The sequence below is a fragment of the Atta cephalotes genome (genome assembly GCF_000143395.1).
Source record: "Atta cephalotes unplaced genomic scaffold scaffold00048, whole genome shotgun sequence".
Lineage (NCBI taxonomy): Eukaryota > Metazoa > Arthropoda > Insecta > Hymenoptera > Formicidae > Atta > Atta cephalotes.
The window spans coordinates 142,904-153,646 of NW_012130112.1; the positions used below are offsets into that span (position 1 = coordinate 142,904).

A 10,743-nucleotide genomic window follows, 5' to 3' on the forward strand; every position below is an offset into this window, starting at 1 on the left:
ATATATATATATATATATATATATATATATATATATATGTATATACACATTTTTTTAATTAGACATAAGGGCAGATATCAAAATAATATCAAAATATTTTTTTTGTTTGAAACTCAGTTTCAAAAATTTCTATGTAATTATAACGGATTATATAACGGATTTTCTGCTTTTAAATTGGATTGTACATTTTTGCAATTATATGATATATACAAATATAAAATATTTAGCCTACAATTTTTTCTGTAATTACAATGTTATTGCGATCGCGATTGATAGAAAATAAATTATCATCGATATTATTGTTAGTGATAAAATATCGAAAAATACTAGATTCACAGACACAATCATGAAAGAAACGTAGTTGCCGATCGAAAATCCTTATTAGATTCACAAACATTTGACGTCTGACGTTTCGTGAAAACATTAACTTCATCATCCTCGAGTTTCCTTTTTGTGTTTTCATTCTCGCTCGATGTCGGCTTATTAATCTCCTGATATAAGTTTTGTGCGACGTGGAAGTCTACATGTTCGCTGAACTTTGTTATAGGTATCATTTGATTGCACTCAGCACATCGCTCTAGAGGCACCTTATACTTGTCCGAGTTGGTCTTAATTAGGAAATTATACAAGGGGCTACGCTTCTTGTCACTCTTGCCAACGAGTGTAGCCTTGCTGGGTCTTCTTCTTCCCGTTTTCGGCAACTCCCAAGCAATCTTAATATTTTCCTGTTTCTTACCTCGCGATTTCATATACAATTTTGCTTCCTCCTGTAAATCGACTGGCAACAAAGATAGGATGTCTGAATCTATATCGTCCAAATCTGGGAATATTTCTTGTAATCGCATCAAAGGATCTTGTGCACAAGTCCTTTTGTTATTCTCCTCTGTAGGTTCTTCATTATTGCTATTTGCATGCATATGCATATGCCTTGTGGAAGGTATTTCATAAACATTTACTTGTCTGCGTAAATCTATATCGTAATCATCGATATTCTCGTCATTCACATTTTTTTCACTCGTATTAGACACAATCAATCGTTTTCTACACTTTGATTCTTCCATAGTATTGGTGCTTTCGTCAACATTATTATAACATTTTTTCTCCTCTGTCTTATATACATTCATAAAGAAAGAATTTTGAAAGTCGTTATTATTTATTACCATACCTGATAGACGTTTGTTCTTTGTTCTAGTCTTGTTGCGCTCATTGCACACTTGGATTAGCTTGGAAACTCTTTTTGATGTAGGCGAATCCTCAGCGCTCGTATTTAAGTTAATAATTCTTTTGCTTCCCTTCATCATCCCTTCATTTTCAGTTTTTGTGATTGATTCTTTGATTTTCTGAGATTTCTGTCTTTTATTTTCCAATGAATAAACTTCTTTGCTATTGGAAGGCGTCTTTTCTTTCGCTTCTGAATTGGATATCGAGTTCATCGTATCGATTTCAGTATCTCTATGTGAATTTAAAATAACGGTTTCCTCCTCGTCTTTTGGTTTGGTATTTTTAAAGAATTTTAAGAAGCTACCGCTCTCTTTCGATTGTACAAATTTAGTAACAGAAATGCCCATGAATGCTACCGGGTACTGCGTAGACTTGGTGATAACGTCCACGCATTGATTCGCCATTTTCTCTGGTTTGTACGAGTTTAAGGCAAGTGAACGCGTTTGGGATACAGTACTTTTGTTTTGATAATAATGATAAGAGATTACGAGTAGTGTAGCACGTCGTTGATTCTCCACAAAATCCTCTTCAAGCCGTTCGCATACTTCCGCTGCCAGATCCCCGGCCCAGTGCTTCAACTAAACATGAAATATATACTTGTCGTGCAATCCGATAAACTATTTATAAATACGTGATATTTATATATATTACGTGACTTTATATAATGTTAGAATATTTTTTGATGATTTTACCACTTCTAATGAACTAATAGCTTGCTTCCCAGGAAACTTTTTACACGCCCCAATGGACTTTGCTAATAGCCTGTTGGTGACAGGCTCGTCATCTATACCTCGAGCAATATTATATAGCCAGAATCTGAAGAATTAAAATTACGTTATTTTGAAAATTATGTTAGAAATGACAAATCATAAGTTATTATCATTGAAACTTTGCTCGCAAACAAAAAGCTTCAATACTTACCCTGTCTTTTCGTCAAAAAAATGCTTTTTTAATTGTTCCAAAGAATATTGCAATAGGTCTCCCATAACTTTACAACCAAGAGACTCGACTACAACATCGCCAAACTTTCCACCGAAATTTCGGACCTTTTTCACTGGAAGCGTCGAATACAAGCTTGAAACAGCTGCTTCAGGTAAAATTGTTTGGCGATTTGGTTTATGTAATCCACATGCTAGTTTTGCTAATATCTATTAGTTGATCAGAATATTCGGTTAATATGCAAATCATTAACATGGTACACAACAAAATACAGAGAATATAAAAAGGAAAAATAAAATATTAGCCTTGTTCTGTGAAATTCCAGCAGAACATTTGAATCCGGTTTCTCTATATATACTATCTCTTATCTCCTCAACTATTATGCCAGCTACGGCAAGTCTCTGAGCTTGATCATCGTGCAGTTCTTTAAAAGAGTCTAGTATCCAAGTCTGTAGCCCTTTACATCTTTCCTCTGGAATGATAATGTATTTGTTTGATACGCGCAACATCTAAATCGTTCACTTCGAGTGTCAGGAGTAATTTTTACATTACCTTCGTCATTTTTATTAATTTCCGAATATCCTACAACATATGTATTTGCAAGAAATGATATTAGTTGTTTTGGAGAAACTTTAGATGCACCTATTCTCTTATCAACAATATCCGTAATGTCAAGATATGCCTCATCGACACTAGCACGCTCTATTACATTACAATGCTTTTTTATAACTTGAATAACCTCGCGGCCGGCTTTTCTATATCTGCGTGACACAAATTATTAAATTAATTAAATTGATTATGTATTGAATAATTTTTAATTATGCGTCTATGAAGACTTTGAAAAGACTTTGATATCAAAATAAAAAAAAATATCAAATTGAGTTATGATAGAAATACAAACAATTAACATATTATGTCCATAAAAATCTATTCCAACTGCAAATTATTACCTAGATGTATCTGCTTTTCCACGAAGGCATGGTACACTGACTAGAACTATATCTGGACATTTTTCTTTAGCTTCTTTACCTCTCATATGCCTAGTTACTCCAAAACTCCGTGCCTCATAATTAACTGCTATTATCCTGCAATTATATCAAATGTAACTGATATAATCATATCTAGTCCTAAAGTCAATAAATATAACACTTTTATACAAAAGAATTGAAATGAACCTATGATAAATCTTTTGGAGCTGAAGAAGACAGAATATGAGTACATTTTTATCAAGTTTTCAGGGTGGGGAGACATATTCGAAACAGTTACCTTGAAGTTTAATTTGAAAACGGTGCGAGTGACTGGATAAAATTAACAAATTCCGCTTACCCGCCCATCTCCCACTGATTATACTGGACAACAGCAAGGGGTTTTCCTTCATGTTGCGGTTGCAACTTGATTTCAACCTGACAAAAGAAGCAGTCCATGTCGATCAGAACAACGATCCTGTTATTCGAACTCGTCATTTCGCTAGAATATTTATAAGACTGATCATGAGATTGATCAGCATAAGGTTAATTAAAAGTAAATTCTCTGCATACATCGATCTGACGGATCTGATATTTGCTTAAATCAGAGAGAAATCTGAGAGAGGACAACCTTTTCTCCGTAACCAAAATGTCTCCGCTACTAATACTAATGCCCTCTGAAGAAGTAAATGTAAACTACACAATATCTACATTTTTGCGATGCTCCTGGTAGAAATAAATCGCTGGAATAATTAAAATCAAATAAAATAATATAGATTTCAATAATTTTAGCGATTTGTTTCCATTAACAATGGCAAAAAAAATAGATATTTTTTGATTGTTGTCTAGCTTACATCCACTTCTTCACAAGGCAGTAGTGCATGCATTTTGCGGTTACAAGGAAAAAGCCCTCGCAGGTCCTCTCTTAAGTTTCTCTCCGGCCTACTTTCCACCGGAGCTCGATCCGAATAAGAATGCAAGAACCAACCAATCGAGTATTAACAGTCCCCTGTTAAGGTCTCCGCACAATCAAAGGAATAGAGAACAGAATATAAGAATTTCAACCTATCAGAAATTGTTTGAATGATTGTATGATTTCTGATAGAAAGAAGATTGAAATTCTTATTCTCTGTTTTATTATGCGGAACTCCTTACAGTCAAACGAGTAATGTTCGATTGTAATTGGTTGAATCTTGTATTCTGACCCGGTTCGAACCTTCGGTGGAAACTAGGCCTCTTATAGCATACTGGAAACAATTAATTAAATTTGGGCTCAAATACACTTTTCTGCATATAATAATAGTAGCTACAACATAATTTCATGTTAAGTTAGTTTTTTGTGCGGATGACCATGGGTACATTTAGAACGACAACTCTTGTACCTGTTTGGTTTATATTTTTAGATCTAATGGAATATGCCAATCAGATGCAAGAGCTCAGTGAGCACTCATCAGTGATTGGTCATACTTCTGGATGCATGCCCCATGACTTTCACCAGTACCATCTCCACTGATCTCGGCTCTCGGCAGTCTCGACTCAAACCGCTCAAGTCGGGTATTAATCGTTGACACGTGCTCGATTTAACTCGGAGCGTGACGGGGCTGCGTTGATTTTGTGGTTAACATCGTTTAGGAAGACAAGGCTTATCATGGCAAAATTGGGTAAAATATTACTGAAAGTCTTACGCAATGAATTGCAAAACGACAGGAAATAATTTCATGTTTAGTCTGCTTGCGCAGCAATCGGCAAAAAAGTCAAGTAGTTAATTTACGCGATGTAAATACTATTAGTGCCGAGACAGAGAGACACTCCGTGTCTCCTGACTTCTTCTTATTGGCGTCTGATTGGGTGGAACATTTAGCTTGATGCGAAACAGAAAAAAGAGATTTATTTTATTTTTACACATTATATTAATTATATATATATACGCTGTTCATTTATAATTGACTATATTTTACGATAATTGTGAAAGAGTCGGGCTTCCTCATCGATTTTGATGAAATTAGATTTATTCGCGTCGCGTTTTTGCACGAAATGAACGAATCTGGCAGAAAAAGGTGTTACTCTGTCCTGTGAACCGAGATATTAAACATTAAAGTTGTCGATTGTTGAGGTTAGAAAATCTGTCAGTCGTAAAATACTGCGGTGCGAGCATGCGATTGTGATTACATTTTCATGCGCATGTGTTTTAGTAGATATTTTTCCTGTAATAAAGGGCATGCAACATTTAAACTGAATAAGAATAATCAAACAAATCAAGTGCAATAGTAAAAAATTAGGGTAATTATTTAGAGTATTCCTCATATAAAATCTTAATAAAAAACTGTTTTACAAATACAAATTCACCACTTTACAAACAGTACAAACACTACTTTAAGAACACAAATTCACTATTAATTTAAACTTTAAAAATACAAAGTGAATTTATGTTTGCAAAACAATGAATTTTTTTTTATTTTAAAAGTAACCACAATGCATGCTCACTGTGCTTACATGCCTGTGATTTGTGACTTGATGAGATTTTTTTAATTTTAATAATCATCTTTAATATTTAATATTTAAAACTTTAATGCTTAATATCTCATATCAGTTCGCAAGGCAGAGCGACTTTTTCTGCCAGATTCATTTATTTTGTACAAAAACGCATTGAATAAATTTCATCACCTAATTTCATTGAAATCGGTGAAGAAGAACATCTTCTTCTTATCTACTTACTTCTTTGTTGTAGGACACAATGACATGTCAAGTGATAGCGACAGTGGAGATGATTGGGAGGAAAATGGTGAAGATTACTATAATATTTTGTGCCTGTTTTGTATGGAAAATATGAATGGATTTCCTTCTGCATTGGACCATATTGAAATCTTTCACAAGTTTGACTTCTGTGATTTTATAAAGAAACATATTCACGACACTTACTCTTATATCAAATTAATCAATTTTGTTCGTCGCAAGGAGATTTTACCAGAACAACTGAATACATTAGACATAGAGGCTTGGGAAAAAGACGAGTATTTACGTCCTGTTGTGGAAGATGATCCATGGTTAATGTATGGCGAGTATAAAGAAGCAAGGCTATTATTTTATTGATGGCATTATATTTTCCAAAATTTATAATTCTGGGCTTGGCATTCATGCCTATTGCCTTCTCTTTTTTTTCTTTTTTTTTTGGAAATAGAAAAAGATACACTGACTTGAATCAATGCTCAGAATTACAAATATTGTATTGTGTTACGCAGATTATGCACTGAGTTGCAAATTTTATTATTTAATATAATGCAGACATTGAAGATCTTATCAAAATTAAGGATGTGAATGAAGAAAGAGGTGTAAAACAGATGCAAAGTGATAACAGTGTGACTTTATCAGAGACACAGTATGAAGATATGAAAAGAATTATCAGATCACTCAAATCTCAACTGAAGGAAAGTGAGACAACATGTTTTCTAATAAAGCAGGTATAGCTATTATAATTATTACACATATTTCCATATGTAGCATAATGTAACGAATAAAAATTGCTTTTTCAGCAAATGGAGGAGATGAAAGAGAAGGCTCAGAAGTTAATACTGGGTGATGATTTGGATGAAAGAGAAAAGAATGCTCAGGTTAATGTTCATAATTCTAACGCTGATGAAGGCTATTTCAATACATACAGTCACTTTGCTATACATCATGAAATGTTGAATGTAAGTTCTCTAACAGTACAAGACATCCTCAGGATGATTCTGACATATCCACGAATATGTTGGGACATATATTGGGATATATTTAGGACAATATATTAAGATGAAAATTTCAAAATGTTTGGAAGAGCAAATGAGCACCTAAAAATATGCTAAATATTGTCAAAACATTCTAATCTGAGGTTTTAAAAATATCCATTTGTAATCCTTAGGATGTATCTTTGAATCTTTCTGATATCCTAAAATTGTTGCTAAATGGCGTTATTTATCCAGTTGACCATTTTAATCACTTTCAATCTATCTTATGTGTCTTGCGTTATGAAATATTTGATTAATTGCATTTATTTCGTTTTTTATTAAAAGGAATTCGAAAAATACCTTTTTTATGCATTTGGTGTATATTTTTTCTTTTTTAAAGAGATTTTTTTTAAGTTCCTTAATCTTTATTTTTCCTTACTCATAAATTTATCCAACTCTAACTGAGATTACATTTCTTCAAAGTTCTTTTAAATTGATAATATTTATCTATGAAAAAGTGATAGAAATATATTTTATTAGGATAAAAAACGAACGGAGAGCTATCGTGATGCATTATTAACAAATTCTAACAAATTTCATGATTGTGTAATGTTGGACGTTGGTTGTGGAACTGGTATCCTGTCGATGTTTGCAGCAAAATCTGGTTGCAGTAAAGTTATCAGTGTCGATCAGTCTGATGTGATATATCATGCTATGGATATAGTAAGGTGTATATATATTTAATTAAAGTATATATAATAAATTGTATTGAAAGATTATATTGCAAATTAGATAGCTCCTATTTTCATTTAGATTTCATATGAGGAAAGTGTAATAATAAAATATATTAATTGATTTTAGAGAGAACAACCTCAGTGATATGATCACTTTAAAAAGGGGTCGCCTGGAGGATATTAGTATAGGGGTAGACAAAGTGGATGCAATAATATCCGAGTGGATGGGATATTTTCTCTTGTTTGAAGGAATGCTGGACACAGTTATTTATGCTAGGGATCATTATTTAACGCCTGGTGGAACAATTCTTCCAAACAGATGTACAATTAGTATTGTGGGAAGTGGTGACACAAGTATGTGTTACAGTGTAATTCTTACTACAATAATATTAGCTACATTTCATGACGAGAGATCTCGCGCGTATTTGAAAAATAATTTATTAAGCTCATACTTATAGTCGTATTTCTGCTGAAGAACATCTGAAACTGATCTTGAGACATGAAATAGTTTAATATATAATAGATGAATATTGAAAGTTGATTTGATATTAATAACTTCACATTAATAATAGCGATTCAAGTGAGGAATTGAGATGAAATTTGTTTTGAGATACAACTTGAATTTTCGCGATTTAATAAATCTTGAAATTCATGCGTCATTAACATGTCAATAATTTGATTTTGGAAAAGATTATTTCAAAACAATATTGTTAGAAATGTAATCATGAGTTTCCTTGCATGTAAATGAACGAAATTAAAAATATGATCATGAGTTTCCTTGCATGTAAATGACGAAATTAAATGAATGATTGAACTGAAATTAATTAAGTTATAGTAGTTACTTAATGTAATGAACGTGTATATTAAATTTAATGTAATGTCATGAAATTAAGTTCAAATTGTGTAATTTAAAACTATATTAAATTTCGTGAAATTTTTAGTGAAGCATAAAACATATTTTTATTCATTATCTTTATTCAATATTTTGTATCTCTGAAAGTTTCACACGTTTGAGAATCGTATGCTTCTCAGATTAATATAGTTTTAATTGATTTCTAATTAAGATATGACTATTGAATCGTTCGAAAGATCTTAAGAAAGAAAATTTCATTCCGATCATCTCACTTGATACGCTCTTGAGATGAGATTTGGGAAATGACTATAAATATGGGCCTTAAATGATTATTGCATAATCATATATTATTCAACTGTTTGTAAGCTATTCTACATAGATTACTATTGTTTTTGTGTAGAGAGATATATTGACTTGGTTGATTATTGGTCAAACGTATATGGTTTTAAAATGAGCTGTATGAAAGCGGAAGCGTTGCGTGAACCAAGTATAGAAATCTGTAATGTCGATGACTTGATAACGAGCATCGCCGAGATCCAAGCCTTCGACTTATATAAAGTCACTACGGATTGCGTCAATTTTTCGTCTCCTTTCACGTTGAATGTGAAGAAAACAGGATCGTTAACAGCGATAATTGGTTATTTCGACATTTTCTTCGATCTCGACAATCCGGTTCATTTCAGTACAGGTCCCTATTCTACTCCGACACATTGGAAACAGACGGTATTTTCTTTAAGCGAACCCATTAGCATAACTGAAGGTAAGTTATATGTTTATTTACTACAGTTCTAAATTAATATATTATATATAGTTAATATTATAATTATAATATTTTGTTTTGAATGTTTGTTTTAAAATATCATTTAAAATAAAATTTTATAATTATGATATTAATTGTAATTATATATTTTATATTTTGTTATGGTAATTGCATTTTATTTCAAATAACATTTTAATGTTTATATTGATTTTTCTTCAAGATAATTAGATCAAGCGAGACATTACCTTTTCACAATATCTTTGAGAAATCTTCGGAATTATTATAGAAATGCATGTTTATACAAAAAGTCATAAAATAGCGTTATTTAAGTTCGATTCAAATGTTCTTCTCGAGTAAAATAATTAATCACTTTTCCGATTGTTGATAAGATAGATAATTACTTTATCTAGAAGATTGTGAAATATTTAAATCGGATTTTATTCACGTAATCTCTTTCTATGAAATTATATCTTTCTATGAAAACGTTCTTCTAATAATTTTTACTATTTTTCGAGAATATTCGAGAAAAACGTATAGTCCAATTGTCACTTAATTTTTTATGTTATCTTATCAAGTTTCTTGGAAAGAAAAATAAATTGACGTAAATACAGATGATAAAATCTTTTAAAGTACATTTCGAAACGAAATACACAATACGCATTTATTATAGTTAAAATATAATATCTGTATATTTATACTTTCTCTTATAGGTGAAGCTATAAACGGCACATTGGTCTGCCGAAGACACTGTAAGGACATCCGAGGCTTAATGGTCGTTATTCACATCAAAAATTTCTCTCAGACGTATTTTCTGGATTAAATAGCTTGTTAATAAGGGATTAATAATCGCATGTGCCAAGCTATCGGGAAGCTGTCGCATTATGATGCTTTGAATTTCGTTGAACGTTCTTTTCCACGAATGTTCGCTTAAGCTTTATCTCTCTTACCGTTTCCAATTTGAATCTATAATATATAGAATCTGTGCCCGTTTACTTAAGGGAATCCTAAAGACGATTAGTTGTATTTCACGCACATATACATGTAAATTTTTTTATTATAATAACGTTTTAATTAATAGAAGTCTAAGTCCAATTCTAAAAACTCCACATTGTTTCTCCGTACAAACTACTAGTCTATGGACTATTATTTCGTAAGTTGTACAGCAGTTGTACAGATTGTACAGCTTTTTAAAACATATATATATATACATGAAAGCGGAATTGCTTATCCATGTATCAAACGCGAAGCCAACATATATGCAAGAGAGAAAGTTATAACATTCCAAATGTTTGTAATCCGCATGCGTCGGTATCGTCATCGAATAAGTTGTATATTCAGGGCCTAAAAGGTTGCTACACTTTTTTTTAATGGGTTTTGGAATGTAATCTATTCATCGAGCGATTGATTCTTTTTTGCCGATCCATGAATAAGAATTAATCGTTCAATGAATAGGCTGCATTCCGAAATCCATGGAAAAAGAAATGTTACTATGAAGTTGTTTAAAGGTTCTGACCGCTCTGGCACATAAAAATACTTAAGATGTTAAACTTAGAGCTTTTCACCAAAC

At 32.0% G+C, this 10,743-nt stretch overlaps 2 protein-coding genes across 2 annotated transcripts; one reads left to right on the forward strand and one right to left on the reverse strand.

The window, feature by feature from the left end:
* Positions 1-99: 99 nt before the first annotated feature.
* LOC105622666 (DNA polymerase eta) lies at positions 100-3,623 on the reverse strand. Its single transcript, XM_012204077.1, has 7 exons — positions 3,487-3,623; positions 3,111-3,245; positions 2,713-2,921; positions 2,466-2,632; positions 2,143-2,369; positions 1,914-2,037; positions 100-1,799 (listed from the first exon to the last, which is right to left on the reverse strand). Exons 1-7 carry the CDS (start codon positions 3,621-3,623, stop codon positions 345-347), a joined length of 2,454 nt encoding a protein of 817 aa, XP_012059467.1. The 3' UTR covers positions 100-344.
* Positions 3,624-4,773: 1,150 nt separating this feature from the next.
* Positions 4,774-9,996, forward strand: LOC105622667 (protein arginine N-methyltransferase 1). The gene is made up of 8 exons (XM_012204079.1): positions 4,774-4,786; positions 5,854-6,180; positions 6,408-6,583; positions 6,656-6,814; positions 7,370-7,557; positions 7,691-7,917; positions 8,817-9,176; positions 9,887-9,996. The coding sequence occupies exons 1-8, from the start codon at positions 4,774-4,776 to the stop codon at positions 9,994-9,996; spliced, it is 1,560 nt and encodes a 519-aa protein (XP_012059469.1).
* Positions 9,997-10,743: the final 747 nt, after the last annotated feature.